Consider the following 21,948-nt stretch of genomic DNA (forward strand, 5'->3'; position numbering starts at 1 on the left):
ACAACTGAAAATTGACGATTTTTGATTTATGACGTTCTTGAAAGGAGTGAGCGATATGTTGCTGTTGTCAACCCAAATAAAAAAAATACTAATAAAATATTGTTTAAACTCTTTACCTTTCAATAACTCTTTCCTTTTCAAAACCATATATTTATTTCGATGAAAAACTTAATTGTTTCAATAAAAAAACGGCGTTTTAAGCAAATATTCAATTACGTTAAATCTTATCTGGGTTTAAAGAAAATTAAATTGTGGACCATTGATTATCCCGCCTAAAATATAAGATTATTTATTGATTTTATTAATCCTTCATATAATTATCGATCAGGTTAACATTGCGTCAGTATGAGCAGTGCCCAATGCACCATTGGATGCAGATAGGGTCAACAAACGAAAAGTAAAATAATAAAAATAAAACATCAAAATAATTATACCTTATTAGCGAAAATACCCCGCTGTGAAAGAATTACTCGCACTTGTTTACGCAAAACGAAATTATGGCGAAAATATGTGCAGTAAATAATATTCGCATTAAAAGTTGTCGGATGAACCGTTAACCCTGGAGGATTTAAAATAATTGGCTGAAATTATGCATCCCTCATATGAAAAACTTGTTTTTTTAACACCGATTAATTTTTTGCGTAAATTTTTATTTTTTACACGAGAAAAGAAAAATTATTACAGAAAAGAGTTACCTACCTCTTCTTTTTTTAATTAAAAATTGTAATTTTTTAAAATACGAATTTTGACTAAGCGCTTTTTGTCAATATTTTTTCTTTTTTTTTCAAAGAGAAATGTTTGTGTTTTTATTATTCACACAAATATTTCAATTTCATACTATTTCTGTCATCGTCTTATCAAATTGTGGCAGAGTGGGTTTGACTCTAGAGACTCTGACTTAAGAACAGGGGGGAAAATCTGGTGCAGGCCAATCAACAACTTCTCAGCATTTGCTCATTGCTGGGAGAGATCAGGTTATTGCTGCTGAATTATTTACAACATTTTGAGTGTGTCCAAATACTTATTCACAAAATCTGGATTATCTCCAATTACAGGAGTTATTTTCAAATTAAGATAATATGAAAATAACTCCTGTAATTGGAGATAATCCAGATTTTGTGAACAAGTATTTGGACACACTCAAAATGTTGTAAATAAATTATCTGGTCAAATTATAAGCTTAATAATAAAAATGAAAATGGTATTTTCTGGCGTTTCTCATGTGTGTGATTATAATCCAGGATTCTGATCTCACATACTAATATAAGAGTTTCTGCTTAATAAAAAGCTTCTTTACATCTCACCAATAGATGTCTCTAGTGAAGTTCTAGTGATTCATGAACAAGGTTTCTAAATTGGTTTATATATATAGAACTTCCAAGAATTTGAGTAGCGTGGTTGTCAATAATGGGTAGAATTGGTGAATGTTACACGTGTGTAAAGTGATCACTTAAACCAGCCTATGACGGTCGTAAGCCCCGTAAATGCCCAGACTTCCATATTCTTATTCATCTTTGATGAGATGTCAAAAAAAAAACTGCTTAATTATCATGTAGATTTTTGTTTCTTCCGCTAAAAGGATGTTTTATTTTAATCTGTGTTGGGAACTGGTGGGATAATCTGGTGTAGATCAATCAGGAACTTCTCAGCATTTGCTCATTGCTGGGAGAGATCAGGTTATTGCTGCTGAATTATCATGTAGATTTTTCTTTCTTCTGCTAAAAGGATGTTTTATTTTAATCTGTGTTGGGAACTGGTGGGATAATCTGGTGTAGATCAATCAGGAACTTCTCAGCATTTGCTCATTGCTGGGAGAGATCAGGTTATTGCTGCTGAATTATCATGTAGATTTTTGTTTCTTCTGCAAAAAGGATGTTTTATTTTAATCTGTGTTGGGAACTGGTGGGATAATCTGGTGTAGATCAATCAGGAACTTCTCAGCATTTGCTCATTGCTGGGAGAGATCAGGTTATTGCTGCTGAATTATCATGTAGATTTTTCTTTCTTCTGCTAAAAGGATGTTTTATTTTAATCTGTGTTGGGAACTGGTGGGATAATCTGGTGTAGATCAATCAGGAACTTCTCAGCATTTGCTCATTGCTGGGAGAGATCAGGTTATTGCTGCTGAATTATCATGTAGATTTTTCTTTCTTCTGCTAAAAGGATGTTTTATTTTAATCTGTGTTGGGAACTGGTGGGATAATCTGGTGTAGATCAATCAGGAACTTCTCAGCATTTGCTCATTGCTGGGAGAGATCAGGTTATTGCTGCTGAATTATCATGTAGATTTTTCTTTCTTCTGCTAAAAGGATGTTTTATTTTAATCTGTGTTGGGAACTGGTGGGATAATCTGGTGTAGATCAATCAGGAACTTCTCAGCATTTGCTCATTGCTGGGAGAGATCAGGTTATTGCTGCTGAATTATCATGTAGATTTTTCTTTCTTCTGCTAAAAGGATGTTTTATTTTAATCTGTGTTGGGAACTGGTGGGATAATCTGGTGTAGATCAATCAGGAACTTCTCAGCATTTGCTCATTGCTGGGAGAGATCAGGTTATTGCTGCTGAATTATCATGTACATTTTTGTTTCTTCTGCAAAAAGGATGTTTTATTTTAATCTGTGTTGGGAACTGGTGGGATAATCTGGTGTAGATCAATCAGGAACTTCTCAGCATTTGCTCATTGCTGGGAGAGATCAGATTATTGCTGCTGAATTATCATGTAGATTTTTCTTTCTTCTGCTAAAAGGATGTTTTATTTTAATCTGTGTTGGGAACTGGTGGGATAATCTGGTGTAGATCAATCAGGAACTTCTCAGCATTTGCTCATTGCTGGGAGAGATCAGGTTATTGCTGCTGAATTATCATGTAGATTTTTCTTTCTTCTGCTAAAAGGATGTTTTATTTTAATCTGTGTTGGGAACTGGTGGGATAATCTGGTGTAGATCAATCAGGAACTTCTCAGCATTTGCTCATTGCTGGGAGAGATCAGGTTATTGCTGCTGAATTATCATGTAGATTTTTCTTTCTTCTGCTAAAAGGATGTTTTATTTTAATCTGTGTTGGGAACTGGTGGGATAATCTGGTGTAGATCAATCAGGAACTTCTCAGCATTTGCTCATTGCTGGGAGAGATCAGGTTATTGCTGCTGACCAGGACTATATTTTTGTAACTGTCCCTTTTTATGTTTGGCCATCAGACTGTCCACTTTTCGTATGCTCGGTGTACTGACCGCTGACTGTTGTTTCAGGAGGAGTATGCGGAGTCTCCTGCTGCAGCCCCTCGGCGTCCACCTTCCTGACGGCTGCCGCCAGACGGGAGATGGAGGCCATGATGAGGAGCCAGGCCAACAAGGTGGCCACCACGCTGCAGTTCAGGGCGAAACGGTTCGATGGTAAGTCCAAAACACTTTTCCTCTATACGAAATATTCGTTCACAAATCTGGGTTTGTACTTTCGAACCCTTATCCGCACCCCAATGGTGCATAGGGCACTGCATCATATAAACGCAGTGTTATCTTGATCGTTAACACACGAAGGAAAGGTGATCAGCCCTCCGCTTCAGGTACCAGTCCAGGGTGATATTGAATAAATATTAAAGTGAAAAAATCATTTATATTTGTTAGAACCTCCTCTGGGAATCGAACCCGGGACCTCCAGAACGGTAGCCGAGCGTGCTGACCATTACACTACGGAGTCGGACATTGTTTACATGACGGGTTTGTACGATTAGAAGTTTAAAAAAAATCGATATCTCAACATAGATGAAGAAGATGGTATGGAATATGGAAGTCTTTGTATTAACAGCACTACGACCTGTTATAGGCTGGTTTAAGTCTATCACTTTATACACGTGTAACATTTACCATTCTACCCATCATTGGCAGTCAAACTACTCAAATTTCAAAAGCTGTATTTATCCTTCAATTGATACCTTCTTTCACATGTGAGCTCTCGGCACCATCCATGGTTGAGTTGAGTGAATTAAGATAAAAAAGGTGCCAATAGAAAGATAAATACAGCACTCCAAATTTGAGCGTGTGATTGTCAATCATGGGTAGAATGGTGAATCTTACGCGTGTGTAAAGTGATCAGTTGATCCAGCCTTTGACAGGTCGTAAGCCCTGTAAATACCCACAATTCCGTATTATTCTTAATCTTTTTTGAGATATCAGCACATGAAAATAATTTCATTCATTTTTATACATATTATCGATGTATTCGACCTTTCCCATATGGATATGGAGACACATATTATGTTTTTCTGGGAAAATTACCCCACAAAATTCAAATTAATTCAAAACTTGCTGTTCAAACAAAATAAATGCTGCCTCTAGGATGTCAGGAGAACTTATTTACTGATTTCCTGTCCGAAAAAATCAGATAAATTTTACATATCACTCACTCCTTTCAACAACGTCAAATATAAAAAAATTGAAAATTTTCAGTTGTGCATGTTTTCGGTATGCCCAGAAAATGTACTATATCCCGGCAAAAGCGGCATATTTTTAACTTAATATTTACCCGCTACAGGGCAGAAAGTGTTGTTTTTGCATTTTGAAGAAAAGGTATTCTTTAATTTTTTTTTTGAAATATGCTTGATATTTTTCAAATGGATAAAAAACCTTCAGGTTTTACCTAAAAAAAATCTGTTGCACACTAAAAAGTTCAATAAGTGGCTTGATATTAATTTTTAATACATTTTATTATATTTTTGAACTTTCATAACGTTCTCCTGAAAAATGAAGTTTTTTTGATATTTGACGTTGTTGAAAGGAGTGAGCGATATATGTTTCAGGGACAATCACCCCAGAAAATTAAAATTATTTCAAAACTTATGCTGCCTCTAGGATGTCAGAAGAACTTATTTACTGATTTTCTCAAAAAAATCAGACAAATTTTACATACTTAAATACTATTTTTTTTATTTAAAAATAGTTTGTAGACTTCTATTACTTCAATGGTTAAATAGAAAGTAGGCTAGACGTGTCAAAAACCTTCAATAACTCATTTTTATCTTCAATTTTCAAATCGTCCGGCGCCTCCCATGCGTTGTCTGTATTTCCGATGTCGCATCGGTGTCACTTTATATATTATATCTCAAGTGTTTCCCGACGGAATCATAAAGTCGCACCCCTCTGCGGCCACCGTGCCGGTGCCACCGTGGCGTGGTGGCGCGCCCGACCGTGAAAGGTCTCGGGATATTTGGCTATTGTGATGTGTTTACTCTGCGATATGAACGAATCCCCCGCGGACAGGTCCGAACTTACAGAAAAGAGTCTTCGTCTTTTTTTTAAATGCAGATTTTTTTGAAATACACAAAACATTTGCGGGTTATTCTTTTTTATGTAGTGTGATTTGAAAATGTGAAATGTGATTTGTAGAAATTTTGAGAAAGTGGTGTTGTAAAAATGACCTAATTATTCTGATTAACATATTGGGTATGTCCAAATGCGTGTTCACAAATGTGGGTTTTTCACAAAGATATATCATATAATTTACACGTAGCTTTATGTGTGAGGTTGCGGCATTATCTATGGTTGATTTGACAATACTTTTTTTTACTAAGCAGAGACTCTTTTATTTTTAATGCATGCAAGTTTCATCTTGGATTATTTTACATACTGGGAGACGCCTGAAAACGTAATTATTTTTTTTTACATGCACCATTCTACCCGTGATTTAATGCTCAAATCAATCATAGATACTGCCGCGAACTCTTTAATGAGGCGATGTATAAATTTAATCATATGTATGGGTACATATATTCTTTTTCTAACCTCAATCCTCACCCAATGGTGCATAGGGTACTGTGTCATATTGACGCAATTTTATCTTGATCGTTACTTACAGATCGAGTGCATATATAAATATAATTATATATAAAATGATAGGTGAACGTTCAAGGTTTCAAAAATATCATCAAAATATCATTAATGTTCCAAAAATATCATCAATGTTCCAAAAATATCATTAATGTTCTATAAATATCATCAATATTCCAAAAATATCATCAATGTGCCAAAAATATCATCAATGTTCTAAAAATATGATCGATGTTCCAAAAATATCACCAATGTTGTAAAAATATCATTAATGTTCCAAAAATATCATCAGTGTGCCAAAAATATAATATGTTCTAAAAATATCATCAATGTTCCAAAAATATCATCAATGTTCTAAAAATATGATCAATGTTCCAAAAATATCACCAATGTTGTAAAAATATCATTAATGTTCCAAAAATATCATCAGTGTGCCAAAAATATAATATGTTGTAAAAATATAATCAATGTTCCAAAAATATCATCAATGTTCTAAAAATATGATCAATGTTCCAAAAATATCACCAATGTTGTAAAAATATCATTAATGTTCCAAAAATATCATCAGTGTGCCAAAAATATAATATGTTCTAAAAATATAATCAATGTTCCAAAAATATCATTAATGTTCTAAAAATATGATCAATGTTCCAAAAATATCACCAATGTTGTAAAAATATCATTAATGTTCCAAAAATATCATCAGGGTGCCAAAAATATAATATGTTCTAAAAATATCATCAATGTTCCAAAAATATCATTAATGTTCCATAAAAGAGTCACATCACGTAAGGCTAAATTTTTCTCCATCCGTTTCCTGGATTCAAAAGAAATCTTACGGCTTTATTCATCGCATTCGTATATTCCATAGATTCATCTGGCAAGCAATAAAAAAATCTCTTTTGGTGGTCTTATTATACAATAGTTTGATCCCTGAAATCATTCCATCTTATTCATTCCATTTTATCTGACATCGAACCATCAAATCCGCTTCCCCTATTTTTATTTTATTTATTCTTTCCCAACAAAGGATACGATAATTCAGAATAAAGCCCAAATATGTGGACGTTAGTCCGGATCTGTCGCCATTACTTAGAATGCTGCCAGATCTTGGGCAAACAGTAAACACCCAACACGGATCCAGATATGCCAGAAAAGCACCATTCACAAAGAAAGAATTTGGTTTTATAGGGGTCTTATGCCTGTGCATACAATTGATTCGGGATTGATGATATTATAATGTTTGGTCTGAACATTTTAAATAGCGTGATGCATCGCATAACGAATTTTATGTTCGTTCATTGCGCGACTCATACAACGAACTTCGCTTCGTACAACGGGCTATATCGTGTTACATCTTGTCGCTCCAATGCTGCAAGTTCTCACGCAGCCAATGCATTTATTCGTACGATGAAACTGAACGTTTTGAATGAATTTATTAAACTAACTAACTAACTAACCATCACGCCGCTTCCCCGCAGGGGTAGGCAGAGAGAATAGAACGCCACACCACTCTGTCTTTGCAAACATTCTTCGCCTCTTCCACGTTCATGCATCTCCTCATACATACCCGCCGATTGTTACGACTCCTAACCTGACCACTTTCAAGTATTTGGCATACCTGATCGTGCCATGTTTTTCTCTGTCTTCCTCTGCTCCTTTTTCCTATTTACTATACCTACATAAATATATCTCAACTTCTTCTGTTCGTGTCATACCAGGTGCTCCTGACGTCGACTATCACTTAAGAGTAATTGTCCTTAGCTACTTATGAAATTCAGACACATTTTTTTTGTATGTAAACTGATATCCACGTTTGTTTACCATGCGAGAGGTCTCGGGTTCCATTCCCAGAGGGATAAAAATAAATGTAAATGATTTAATATAATTTTTTTTAAATATTATTCCAGACTGGTACTGGAGCGCAAGACCTTTCATTTATATATTTAATCTATATAATGGTATTTTTTGACATTTCATCAAAGATGAAGAAGAATATGGAAGTCAGGGCATTTACGGGGCTGACGACTATGACGGTCAAAAAATAATATGAAAATAACTCCTGTAATTGGAGATAATCCAGATTTTGTGAACAAGTATTGAACAAGTATTTGGACACACTCAAAATGTTGTAGATAATGGTGTTTGTGAACGATACAGTGCCCTATTCACCCTCAAAAGCGAATTAGGGGTAGACGTATTTTACGAATTACGCAAAATATTACCAGGGTTTTAAGAAAAATTAAAATTATGTTTAGGGCTATTGATAATCCCGCCTTAATCCTTGCATAAATCGGCGGAAAATTAGGTAACGCAACACGACCGGATGTCCTCCCTTCCCGACCCTAGAGCAAGGAGCAAGGGGCAAGACATATGTACACGCGCGATTCGATAATCGCTCCGGAGACGTTTATGATTTGTGAAGGAATAATGCACATTCGGATGCAGGAAACGGGAAACATCTGCCCCTGTAACGGAGTGCCATATCCGCGATGGGAGGAGTCAAACCGCTACTCGAAAAACGAACTACAAAACGCGCGTTACCTAGACTTCGTTCTGTTCTCCTGATCACATTTGCCAAATATATTGTACATTCGTAGCCATTCTCTCGCTATCCATTCGCTCCACATGTCCACGCCACCTTAAGGAACTGTTCTAATTTTTTTTAAGTATCCCTCATACAGCAATATATTCCTTTCTAACATCTTCATTTTTAATTTTAAAAAAATGTTTTTATTATTTACACAAATATTTCGATTTCGTACTATTTCTGTGAGCCTAAGCGGCTTATTATTAGAAATAGGTATCAAATCGTGGTTGAGTGGGTTCGAACCGAGAAACTCTGATCTGCGACACTAACCACGGGCCACAACCCGACTATTAATTAAGCCCGGGATCTCGAAATAAATGAACTTCTGAAAAAAATACACTTGTGATATATTTGAATGAATTAAGCTTTATTACGATGCAGTGCCCTATGCACCATTGAATTCGGATGAGCATTAGAAGAACAAGAAACGAATTTATGGTAAAAAGATTTATTTGTATGACAATACTACGTTGCATTGTCACTTGTGTATATTTTTTTCGCTTTTTTCACCTGACATTTCTGTCGGTAAATTTGCTTTCGGACCACCATTATTTCTCCCTTCGTCATACGACCGCGCTGCCGTACGAGACCGTGGCATTTCTGGCCTATTCAAATGTGTTTTCAATACCGCCACGTGTCTGGGTGAATGAACCTCCTCCCCCCTCTTAGGGGATGCTGGCTGACACCGAATAATCCCTCAAGGCAACCAACCCTAGGAGCCGGCGACCGACTGCGATCATTTCTCGCGGCGAATTTGCCCACGTCGGGCCTTAATTTGCCGTTCTTCGCCAGCCTGCTTTTATTCTAATAGTCTTATTTTTTTTCCGGTAAACCTTTCAGGAAACTCGCTGAAATGGCTGGGTATGAGGAATTAATGTGATTAGTTTGGCTAGCGGCAGGTGATGCCAAGATTTTTGTTTTAAAACTAATTTCGTTCACTAATTAGCAGATTCCAACACTCACCTCGTAACTAGTACACATTGCTTCTTAAGACTTTATTTTCCTTGTGAATATATTCATATTTTAATATATCGCTTACTCCTTTCAACAACGATATCAACAATATAAAAAATCGTCAATTTTCAATTATGCATGTTTTCGGAATGGCCAGAAAATGCACTATATCCCAGCAAAAGCGGCATATTTTTAACTTAATATTTACCCGCTACAGAGCAGAAAGTGTTGTATTTGCATTTTGAAGAAAAGGTACAACACTTTCTGCCCTGTAGCGGGTAAATATTATGTTTAAAATATGCCGCTTTTGCTGGGATAAAGTACATTTTTTGGGTATTCTGAAAACATGCACAACTGAAAATTGACGATTTTTGATTTATGACGTTCTTGAAAGGAGTGAGCGATATGAGATTACAAATAATGTTTAAAACAAGTTTTACACACTCAAAATGTTGTAAATATTTTAACTGGTCAAATTATAAGCTAAAATAGTCAAATGAAAATGATATTTTCTAGCGTTTCTCATATATGTGATTATAATCCAGAATTCGGACCTCACATACAAATTAAAGAGTTTCTGCTCAATAAAAAGCTTTTTTCATCTCACGAATAGATGTCTCTAGTAAAATTCTAGTGATTAATTCATCCACAATGTTTCGAAATTGGATCATATATATATATATATATATATATATATATATATATATAGAACTTCCAAGAATTTGAGTAGTGTGGTTCTCAATCATGGATAAAATTAGTGAATGTTACACCTGTGTAAAGTGATCACTTAAACCAGCCTATGACGGTCGTAAGCCCCGTAAATGTCCAGACTTCCATATTCATGACATGTATGTTGAGATGTCAAAAAATAATATGAAAAATAACTCCTATAATTGGAGATAATCCAGATTTGTGAACAAGTATGTTGTATTTTATTTTCTGTTGTTACGGCACTACAATTACATAACGACAACGTTAAAAATATTAAATACACGCCAAAAAAAAGTGCGGGGGAAAGCAGTGGTGCCATCTGCAAGCGACATCCCTCCGTAATCAATCTTCGTCAGGGTAGGGGGGTTGAAGGAAGAGTATACCTAGAAGAGAGGCGAGAAACACATTTACCGATTACCCTATACAAGACCACAACGCCGTGCTCGGCGCGGAGGGGGTAACTGACGTCAGCGAGTGTTTTTGCCTAGAATTTTCACTCATGAATTACATGAAATTATAGTAACTTTAAACATAAAGAGTAAATCCACTCACGAGTAGATAGGCTATGAAACTTATAAAGTCGAAGCCTGAGTAGGGACATGATAAACGGCGTTGCAAAAGCCGTAGCTAGATTTCAGAGTCACTTGGACGTTAGGTAATTAAAAAAAAGGTAACTGACGTTTTTTTTATTTATTTATATTAAAAACATATTACCTACACAAGTCACATATATAATAAATAATAAAACACATATATATAATTTATAATATAATAATAAAACGTCCATGTTTATCATAATCTGCAAAAACTCATTAAGTTAGTTTTTCTTCGAAATAATACAATGGTTTTGAAAATAAAAGACTTGTTAAAAGGTAGGGAATAAAAAAAATATGTTTTTAAAAAAATATAAAAATATTTTTTCTATTTATATTCTAAAAAACAAAAAATATCCAATGTAAATTTAAAAAAAAAAATAGCGTGAGGATACGTCGAGCCCTGGGCGCGGCTCAGCGCATTCTGATTTGAACGCTCGAGATCTGGGCCTTAAGGTTAACAAGACTGAAAAAGAAGTAAGAAAACACAGGGCAAAATGTAAAATATAATGCAATAAAAGGTACTTACATTAAATAGGCATATAAAAATCATGAGGTAAGAAACATGTTTAAAGGAAAAAAAGTCACTTGGATGCTAGGTAATTAAAAAAAATAGGTACGCTCTCTTTGCGGAAGTGTTCATTCCGATTTGCACATCCATAAGTCTTCCCATACATATGCCTAAAGGTGATAAGATCCGGTTAATAATAATCCTCTCCTCTCTGCCTACCCCTGTACGGAAACGGCGTGTAGTAGTGGTTGTTTTATCATTTTCAAATTCAAGAAAAATTAGATACAACCCTTTGAATAATGGCGCCGGTACAAGGTACGTAAATTATGTCAATATTAGTATTTTCAACAATTTATTTCTCCCCTTTGAATCTTCAAAGATTCCCCCCGGCCATAGCTGTCAAGAAGTATCGGATATTTTCGTAACAACAGTACCTATCCGGCGTGACCGGAAATTGTCGCGATGCGTAAGCTGACATTTACGCCCAGATATGGCAACATCGGTCCCCCTCGAATTCCAAATTCGAATTCCTTCTCTATGGTATTTGTTCCAATTTCGGGATTCCCCCTTTGATCGTGTGCGGATGGCGCGAAATCGGCGCTCTTTGATGACGTCTAAATGTCATTACGTATTCGGGCGAATTGCGCAAAGTGGAGTTATTGATGTTTGCAAATCGTTTGTGGGGTTTTATTTTATTTTATTTTTCTAAATTTGGAGGATGCTCATTTTTTCATTAGTATTAATCGTCCCTCGCTTTGTACGATTTTTTTCGCTCGCGGTTTCGCGTATACGCGGATGTTATCAGAATGTGCAATATCGTTCCGATGCTAATTAATTTTATACACAGTGATTTAAACTCAACAGTCCGTCTTCTCCTGAGGAGTTTTACGTGGTTTCCTCCCAGCAATGAGCAAATGCTGACAAGTTCCTGATTGGCCCACACTAGATTATCCCTCCTGTTCCCAACACAGATTCAAATAAAACATGGTTTAGTTAGAAGAAACGAAAATCCACTTAATGATCTATAAACCTTGTACATAATAAGCAAGGTAAATAATAAATAAAACACGTCTGAGAAAAAAATTTGTTGTATATGATGAAATTAAAGATACACTTTAAGGTGGAGACCGACCGGAGCATTTCGTCGTAACATAACGTCGTAACATTGCTCGCGGCGAGCATCCGAAACTATGGATGGAGCGCTCGGCTCGGTGTACTGACTGCCTGAATGCTCGCATCGTAACGTGTTACGTTACGATGAAATGCTCCAGTCAGTCTCCAGCTTTAGGCATCTCAATAGAGGCAAATTACAGTTTGTTAGTCTGTATATCGTTCTGTCCGTGATTGAGCATCCATAGTGCTTAGTTACCTTGAATATACGAAGGAAAGGTGATCAGCCCTGCGCCTTTGATATTAACTTAAGTTCTTATAACCCTATTGTATTGCATTGTATTGACGCAGTGTCATCTTAATTGCTGCTTACATGAAGGCAAGGTGATCAGTCCTGCGCTTCAGGTATCAATCAGTCCAGAGTAATATTAAATAAATATTTGAACCATACATACAGAAGTTCCAAGAATTTGAGTAGTGTGGTTGTCAATCATGGGTAGAATTGGTGAATGTTACATGTGTGTAAAGTAATCGCTTAAATCAGCCTAATCCATAGTGTAATGGTCAGCACGCTCTTCTACCATTCTGGAGGTCCCGGGTTCGATTCCCAGGGGGGTCAAATAAATATAAGTGATTTTTTTTCACTCTAATATTTATTCAATATCACACTGGACCTGAAGCGGAGGGCTGATCACCTTTTCTTCACGTGTTAACTATCAAGATAACACTGCGTTAATATTCAGTGCCCTATGCACCACTGGGGTGCGGATAAGGGTTTGAAGAAGAATGATGGTCGTAAACCCCGTTAATGTGTTGTCTAGATGTCACCGTGAAATGGTCTCGTTCTAAGCTTGTCATTTTCCCTTGCAGAAGTGTTCCGCGCCCTGCTGGCGCACTCGAAGCAGGAGTTCCACCTGATGTTCACGCGCACGTACGGGCTGATCTACGAGCGGCACGCGCACCTGTTCGCCGACCTGTTCTCCGACCTGGAGCGCTACTACGCGCGCGGCGACCTCGACCTCGCCCGCGCCATGCACGGCTTCTTCGCCGTGCTCTACCAGAAGATGTTCGTGGTGCTCAACTCGCAGTACCACTTTGATGACAAGTAAGCTTTCAACTACACCGAAAACATGTAAAAAATATTATTTCCTTAGATCTTCTTCTCTTCTGTTTGTGTCAAGTCAGGTCCCCCTGACATCGACTATCACTTGAGAGTAATTGTCTTTGCCTTGGGCAGCTCTAAACAGCGACTCAACGGTCTTGATCCCCGTCCAATCTCGTATGTTCCGGAGCCAGGAGCTCCTCGACGCTCTGTATTCCTGTCCACTCATGTATATTATGGAACCAGGAGATCCGCCTTCTTCCGACACCTCTTCGACCCTCTATTTTACCTTTTATGATTAGGTGCAATAGCTTGTACTTGTCTCCTCTCAGCACATGCCTCAGATAGAATACCTCCCGGACCTTGATATCAGTCAGCAACTGCCTCCCTGCTCTTGCTATTTGGAGAACATTTGCATTGCTGACCATATAGGTCCATGGAATGCGTAGCATTCTGTGATTCCTCTAGTCGGTTCACAGTGCTGATCTTGAGGGTATACGATTCAACTCCTTATAGAAGTACTGACCAGACATAACACCTAACCATTCTCTGCTGGAGCTTTAGATTGAGGCTGTTGTTACAGAATATATCTCTCACCTTATTAAAAACTGTACGAGCGGCCTCTTTTCTGCCTTTTGCTTTGGTTTCCTTAGATCAGTGGTCGGCAAACGTAAAATGAATGTGCGGCAAAATGTTGTATGATACATGTTTGAATGGTGATATAAGGAAAGAATGCAAGGCTAAGATAAGCATTATCGGTGAACTTGTGAAAGGTGTGTTGAGTGGTTTGAGCATGTGAATTCAATGAGTGAAAAAAGGATAGTTAACCAAATTTATGAGGCGAATGTGGTTGGTAATAGAAGCAGTGGAAACTCGGCATGATCTAGTATTTCAAATACTAGAAAGTGGTTAGGCCAGGAGTCGAAATAATCAGCGTGTATGTATGAATGCGAAAGAGACGAAGATTGTGTGCGAAAACAGATTGGTGTGGCGTTCTATTGTCTTTGCCAATTCCTGCGGGGAAGCACCATGATGAAACGTTTGCATTTCTAGTAAACCTTTTTTATAATCTTAGACCTTTATTAAATTACGGGCACAATAAAACTTGATTTCACAGATAGTAAGGATTTTATTCGTTGATAAAAAATCTCTTGAAATTAAGATATCTATAAAAGACTACTTATTGCGAACAATGTCCTAGCATCTTCTTTGAATGTTAAATCGAGTCAGGTTTTTTTGAGAACATGATTTTTCAGGGAAACTAACTGCATGATTTTTATTCTGTCTTAATCTTGTTATGCCTTCTCTAGCCATCCAATCGTAGACTCTAATCCTTGCACTGCTTCAAATTATGAAGGAAGCGTTATATCCGGCTTCTACTGTGTTATCATATTAAGTGGGATATATTGTTTAATGTATAACTTGTTAATTAATTGTCATGCTGTCTCCTTTCAGATATTTGTCCTGCGTCAGTGAGCACATGGCAGAATTGCAGCCATTTGGCGACGTCCCTCCCAAGCTGGTAGTCCAAGTGAAGAGAGCGTTTGTAGCAACTCGCACCTTCACCAGGGCCCTTGTAGTTGCGGCTGATGTGGCGCGCAACATGGCAAATGTAAGTTTTCTCAACCTTTATTTTAATACCGTACTATACTTGCCGCACAGAAATGCCTTCCTTTTTGTAAATCCACACAAAGGCACACATTTTTCGAAGCTCCAAAACCGTTCCAAGACTGGTCCAAGACTGGTCCAAGACTATTTGTTAGATGTTAATTACCTAAGTTTGTGTAGATTTGAAATTTTGCTTAGATCGTTTATTGAAGAGACAGATTTAAGCTCCTTTTTCTTGTAGACGTATCACTCATGTGGTACATGCTTGCTAACTTGGTACATGCTTGCTCATGTGGTACATGCTTGCAAAGGCACACATTTTTCAAAGCTCCAAAACCGTTCCAAGACTGCTCCAAGACTATTTGTTAGATGTTAATTCCGTAAGTTTGTGTACATTGAAAATTTTGCCTAAATTGTTTATTGAAGAGACAGATTTAAGCTCCTTTTTCTTGAAGACGTATCACTCATGTGGTACATGCTTGCTAACTTTTTACTTTTTCATCTTTTTTACGTTTTTTATTTTATTTAAAACAAATTGTTTTCTGATAGTTTTTGGTATTTTTTGTATTTTATATTAACACTATTATTCTAGTTCTACTTATAATACCTATTGTATTCTTGCCAGCGTCCTTTACTATGACCTAAATTATATTGTATACCCACACACAGGCCATGCCTTTGTGGGATCTTTTTTGTATTATATTTTATTCATATTTGAATTTATGTCATGTGATAATGCAAAAGAATTTTAAATAAAGAAAAAAAATGTAATACCAGGTAAAAGGAAAAGAAATAGAATAAAAAGCATGTATTTCTTATATGTTTCATTTCACAATTACTTGTGATGCAATGAAAGGTATATTTACCTTCTGCGCCGGCCTCATTTCAAAGGCAGAAAAGAAGGAATTATCCATAGTTTTTATATGAAATTATATACCAATCTCTGTTAAGGTCTTAACTATATGTGCGTAATTTTCAAATCCTATCGCCAGCGGTCTGCAGCTGTAAAAAATACCCACCTGAAATGTGTTGAGAACATGCTTCCTAGATATAAAAATTCTCGCACTTGTTCCAAGCATTCATCATGTCTTGCATTAAAAAACTAACTAACTAACCATCACGCCGCTTCCCCGCAAGGGTAGGCAGAGAGAATAGAGCGCCACACCACTCTGTCCTTGCAAACAGTCTTCGCCTCTTCCACGTTCATGCATCTCCTCATACATACTTGCCGATTGTTACGACTCCTAACCTGACCACTTTCAAGTATTTGGCATACCTGATCGTGCCATGTTTTTCTCGGTCTTCCTCTGCTTCTTTTCCCACTAACATTCACCTCGTAAATTTGTTTTACCGTTCTTTCCTCACTCATTCGTTCTACATGTCCAAACCATCTCAACACACCTTTCTTAATTTTATCGATAATGCTTATCTCAGCTTTGCATTCCTTCCTTATTTCACTATTCGCACATCTATCATACATCGTTTTGTTGCACATTCTTCTGAGAGATGGCATTTCGACTGCATTCAGTCTACTTTCATCCTTCGTTTGCCAACTCCATGTTTCACTTCCATACATTAGAGTTGGAACCAGGACTCCGTTGTGCACTGCCATCATCATGTCTTGCATTCTGTTACATATTTCTCTCTTTCTGAAATCTTTATGATCTCTCATTTTGATGGTCAGCGGGAGTGTCCCTTAGAGACAAAATAAAAAGCTCACGCATTCGTGAAAGCCTGGGCGTAACATACATAAATAGGAAGGTAGGGGAAAAACAATTAAGATGGTATGGGCACATAGGACGCAGAGAACCTGATCATATTGTGAACCAGGCAATCGCCATGGATCTTCCTCGAAAGATATCTAGAGGAAGACCAAAAAAAACATGGCCTAGGTGACGTTGTCCATGACAGAACGACCTACAACCTGAGGACGAGGAGAGCCGACCTCAGCAGTCTATAAAGACGATAAGTTGGGGATGTAGCCAGGAAGAAGAAGAGAGAATGATAGAATCGCGATACATATGGTATGTGCGAATATGTGAGATGTATTATAAAACGAGTTTCTGTCTTTTAATAAACTATTGTACCGTGTCACAGCCCGAATTCATATATAAAATCGTAAGATTCCATGCTTCCAGTACAGTAAAATTTTATGTTAGCTTTAAAATGAGCAGTTTTTGAAAAAATAGAATTATCGCTAGGTTATAATTGGTTTGTACTTTATTATACTATCTTCTAGACGAAATTAAATAACAATCCTGATGAAATCATATTTACAGGGGCACATATATATTTAATATAACAGGTCTCTCAACTTGATATGTCGCCCACTCCTTTCAAGAACGTCATAAATCAAAAAACTTTAATTTTCAGGAGAACGTTTTTAATGTTAATAAATGTAATACAATGTATTAAAAATGAATATCAAGCCACTTGTTGAACTTTTTACTGTGCAGCAGATCTTTTTAGGTAAAACCTGAAGGTTTTTTCTCCATTTCAAAAATATTAAGTATATTTAAAAAAATAATTAAACAATACCTTTTCTTCAAAATTCAAAAACAATACTTTCTGCCCTGTAGCGGGTAAATAGTAAGTTTAAAATATGCCGCTTTTGCTGGGATATAGTACATTTTCTGGGCATTTCGAAAACATGCAGAACTTAAAATTGACGAATTTTGATTTATGACGTTACTGAAAGGAGTGAGCGATGTGTGCTCAGACTTCCATCTTTTTTTACATAAAGAGGAATGATAGACGTTTCACATCAAGTCATTTATCAAATATTTCTCTCTTTCTAATTTATGATCATTCTATTTCAGATGCGCGGGCAGGGAACGTGCGCTCCGTTGATAGTGCGCGCTCGCTCCTGTGGCGCATGCTCCGGGGCGCCTGAGAAGGCTTGCCTCAACCTGTGCCTGAACTCTGCGCGCGCTTGCCTGCCGCTCCACGCTGACATCTCCGCTGAATGGGATGCTTTCGTTGGTAAGGCTCCAACTCTCTTAATTCTAGACTAACCTACGTATTATTTTTTGACATCTCATCAAAGACGAAAAAGAATATGGAAGTCTGGGCATTTACGGGGCTGACGACCGTCATAGGCTGGTTTAAATATCACTTTCACACATGTAACATTTACCAATTCTACCCATTGTTGACAACCACACTACTCAAATTCTTGGAAGTTCTATATATATATATATATATATATATATATATATATATATGTATATGAACCAATTTTGAAACTTTGTTCTTGAATCACTAGAACTTCACTTGAGACATCTATTGGTGGTCATCAGCCCCATAAATGCCCAGACTTCCATATTCTTCTTCATCTTTGATGAGATGTCAAAAACTAAAGTGTTTGGACACTGTTGTGATTATTATTTTACTTGATCTTACATTTTATTTTAATTTTCAGACACAATGGACAAGGTATCCGATCGACTCCTTGGATCATTCAACATTGCCGTGGTAGTCGAACCGATCGACATAAAGATCTCAGAGGCCATCATGAACTTCCAAGAGCACTCCAAGGAACTGTCGGAGACAGTCTTCAGCGGCTGCGGGAAGCCAGTCTTGGGTCAGAGACCAGCCGAAACAGCTTACTTCTCTGGCGGATCTAGGCTGACGAGGAGTGTCAGCTTCCCTTCTGGTTATCCTGATGCCGCAAAGCAGGCTGCGGATAATAGCGACGATTTCGAAATAGAAACATCGGAGGAAAGCTTGCTGAAGAAGAATCCGTTCATTCTGTCCCGAGGCAGCTCGAGGAAGCAGCTGTTGGAAGACAGCGAGCGAGGCACCGACTTGAAGGCCAAGAACAGCATCAACGACAACGTCGCTGGGAATAATGATCTTGTGAACGACGACAGCTACACCAACAGCAGGAGCTTCGATAAGCGAATGGCTTACGACCGGTTAGTGGCCGGATCTAGGATCAAACGGGAGGCTGATCCGGAGCCAGGAAAGGGGTCCAAAGAAATAGAGTTCGAATCGTACGACTTCGGATCGGAATCGCAGAGAGGCGGGGGCAGGAAGAGGGGAAGGAAGAAGCAAGGAGGAGGAAAGAGAAAAAAGACTGACGGTATGTTTTAAAATAAATAAAATTTAGTATTGAAATTTTTTTTAAATGAATCTCACTACTGCAAAAAGTGCCTATTAATGTTATTTTTTGCTATGTAGTCTATATACGGAAAATTTATCTGACATTAGTAAATTTTTTAACAAAAATAAGGTTATAAATAATAATTTTATGTCTGTATTACTAAATGTGTTCTTCAGTTTTTTTATGTTTTTTTAAATGTTTTCCTACACTTCAAAACCTTGTTTGGATTTGTCTTCGTGCCCTCGAATTCCCAGGATTCTACTATATTTTTAAATGATTTGTCGGAAATAACATACGCAATTTGCAGAGGATTCCGTCCCCTACTCGGGCGTGGGCGAGACGTCCCACGAGAACGCGGGCGACTCCCGCTACGGCCCGTCCCTGAACCAGATGGTCCGGGAGGTGCGGCAGAAGGTCCGGGAGACCCGCAAGATCTGGTCCCGGCTCCCCCAGATGTACTGCGACACCATCGCCACCAGCGACTCGGAGGAGAAGTGCTGGAACGGGACGCACGTTGCCAGGTGAGCTATCCTCAATATCTTCCCCTGCCATTACCTAAATGTGGGGACTGACTGGAGTCATTTCGTCATAGCGTAACACGTTACGATGCGAGCATTCGTATTCATAGTCAGTACAGCTTTCTGAATGCTACATCCGAAGTCGGATGCTTGCCGCGAAAGTTGAAATCCAGTAACATTTGTATTTTTCTTCATCTGGAGTAGGCTGTAATTTATTGAAATCACAGAACCAAGAATCACATCTTCGTCGTCCGACATTAGAAAATCGAATGCAAAGAGGATATAATCCAACTCTTTCTGGACGTCGACGAGACCAATTGACGACATTTTAATCTACTAATCTATTAATTTTTTGTATATCATTATTATCATGATATTATTATTATTCAATTTTATCATCCATATTTTTATAAGCGCCCTTGAGGTAGTATTTTACGAAAATGAAGCTATACAAATAATTTAATTACTATTATTATTATTATTATTTTAATTGAATATTTGTGTTTTTATTATTTACAAAAATACTTCAATTTCAAACTGTTTATGTGAGCCTAAGTGGCTCATTATTAGAAATACGTATAGAATTGTGATAGAGTGGGTTCAAATCGAGAAACTCTGGCTCAAGAGTCCATGACACTAACCACGGGACCACAACACGACACTTATTACTATTATTATTATTATTATCATCAGACCTGGGAATGTGGAGAAGAGTCTCTGCTTTCAGTAACAGCACGCTAATGATGGTGCTCTCGTCGCTTTACAGATACGTCCCCGCCCTGGCTGGGGAAGGCAGCGCGGCGCTGGCCACCAACCCCGAGGTGAGGGGCAGCTCCTCCACGGCCGCGGCCCCCGCCGCCTTCCCGGGAGCCGGCCTGCTCTCGGCGCAGCAGATGAGCCTGCGGAGGATCACCGGGAAGCTGAAGAACGCCTACAACGGACTGGACGTGGAATGGGGAGAAGAAGGTACTTCAATTAATGCAATTTGACACATTCACTGCATTGATATACCATGACTCCACGGTTGGATCGATCAGACAATGAGGTTAAATTGTATTTTTCTCTTTTCAGAAGATTCCGCTTCCCTCACATTCGGGTCTGGTTCTGGCTCTGGCGATGGGGATGACGATGAAGAAGATGAGAACGAACCGGGAGGTCCCCCCGACCAAGAAGAAGGTTCCGGGCACCATATTCCCGAAGAACCCAAGTTCGACAACAAGGAACCCGACCAAGACATAACCGAGGACAATGAACCCTACAACCCTCCCGTAGTGATAAAGAACGACCTGGACACGGGAATCATCGACGAAGAAGAGGACAATAATGTCGACATTGACCAAAATAGAATAGACAGCGACAAGGACATGTCTTCCACGTCTGGCGTGGAAGCGAAGGAGGAAATGTCGCTGCAGAGAGCCATGATAACGTACCTCTTCCCGATTGTCTGCGTGTGGTTCGGCGGCATTATCACAGACATTGCTTAAGTGGAAATATGCGAAAAATTGCGTTGGTACAATTGGTGTTGAACCGATGCAATTGCAATCGACGCGAAAGACTTTCAATGATAAGAAATTTCAGTGATATTTAAGAATGATTAACCTGTCCGGGAGTATGGCCGTACATGGTCGTCCAAGCAAAACTTTCCTCAAAGGGGCATGCACGCCCGCCCTTATAACTAAATCCCAGTGACATTTATTTCTAAAATACGTCGGGTTGTGGTCCCGTGGTTAGTGTCGCGGACTCTTAAGTCAGAGTTTCTCGGTTCGAATCCACTCTACCACAATTTGATACCTATTTCTAGTAATGAGCCTCTTAGGCTCACAGAAACAGTATGAAATTGAAATATTTGTGTAAATAATAAAACACAAATATTTAACTTTTCTTTAAAAAAAAAAAGGCACTTGTACTGCCATCTGTGGTTGAATTTAAACTCTAAAACCACACTTCAGATTATTTTTGTGTTTTAACCACAATATTTTACTCAAAATAAAGTTTGTGTGACATCATTCATCGTAACGACGTTGTCAAAGAAAACCAGTGAAATAAAACGTCGATAATTTTGATATAATACATGTTTTACTGGTGTAAATATTTTTTTTTATTCAATAAAATGTTGCGTATAGCATTGGCTATAATAAAACATTATAAAAATTGATAATGATACATTTTTTTCATTGGGAATTTTGATTTTGTTAAAGTTTGATAAACATTTTGATGATATATGCTTCAGTTACATTAAAAAATATTATTACTCCAAGAATATAAATAATATCTCATTGCTTGAAGTATATATAGTAAAAAATGGTTATCATTCACAACTGAAA

General features: G+C 37.7%; 1 protein-coding gene across 1 annotated transcript in view; it reads left to right on the forward strand.

The window, feature by feature from the left end:
* The window catches only part of LOC148305072 (glypican-6-like), a 193,543-nt gene extending 172,428 nt beyond the window's left edge, over positions 1 to 21,115 (forward strand). Inside the window, exons 2-9 of the mRNA XM_088267269.1 lie at positions 3,249 to 3,392; positions 13,162 to 13,396; positions 14,849 to 15,005; positions 17,821 to 17,983; positions 18,423 to 19,085; positions 19,414 to 19,627; positions 20,391 to 20,590; positions 20,696 to 21,115. Of these exons, the coding sequence (XP_088123395.1) occupies positions 3,249 to 3,392; positions 13,162 to 13,396; positions 14,849 to 15,005; positions 17,821 to 17,983; positions 18,423 to 19,085; positions 19,414 to 19,627; positions 20,391 to 20,590; positions 20,696 to 21,108 (2,189 nt within the window). The 3' untranslated portion in view covers positions 21,109 to 21,115. The remainder of the gene's footprint in view (positions 1 to 3,248; positions 3,393 to 13,161; positions 13,397 to 14,848; positions 15,006 to 17,820; positions 17,984 to 18,422; positions 19,086 to 19,413; positions 19,628 to 20,390; positions 20,591 to 20,695) is intronic.
* Positions 21,116 to 21,948: the final 833 nt, after the last annotated feature.

The sequence above is a fragment of the Brachycentrus maculatus genome, unplaced genomic scaffold, assembly GCF_059751285.1.
Source record: "Brachycentrus maculatus isolate JH-2025_06_01 unplaced genomic scaffold, ASM5975128v1 h1tg000287l, whole genome shotgun sequence".
NCBI classification, from domain to species: Eukaryota; Metazoa; Arthropoda; class Insecta; order Trichoptera; family Brachycentridae; genus Brachycentrus; species Brachycentrus maculatus.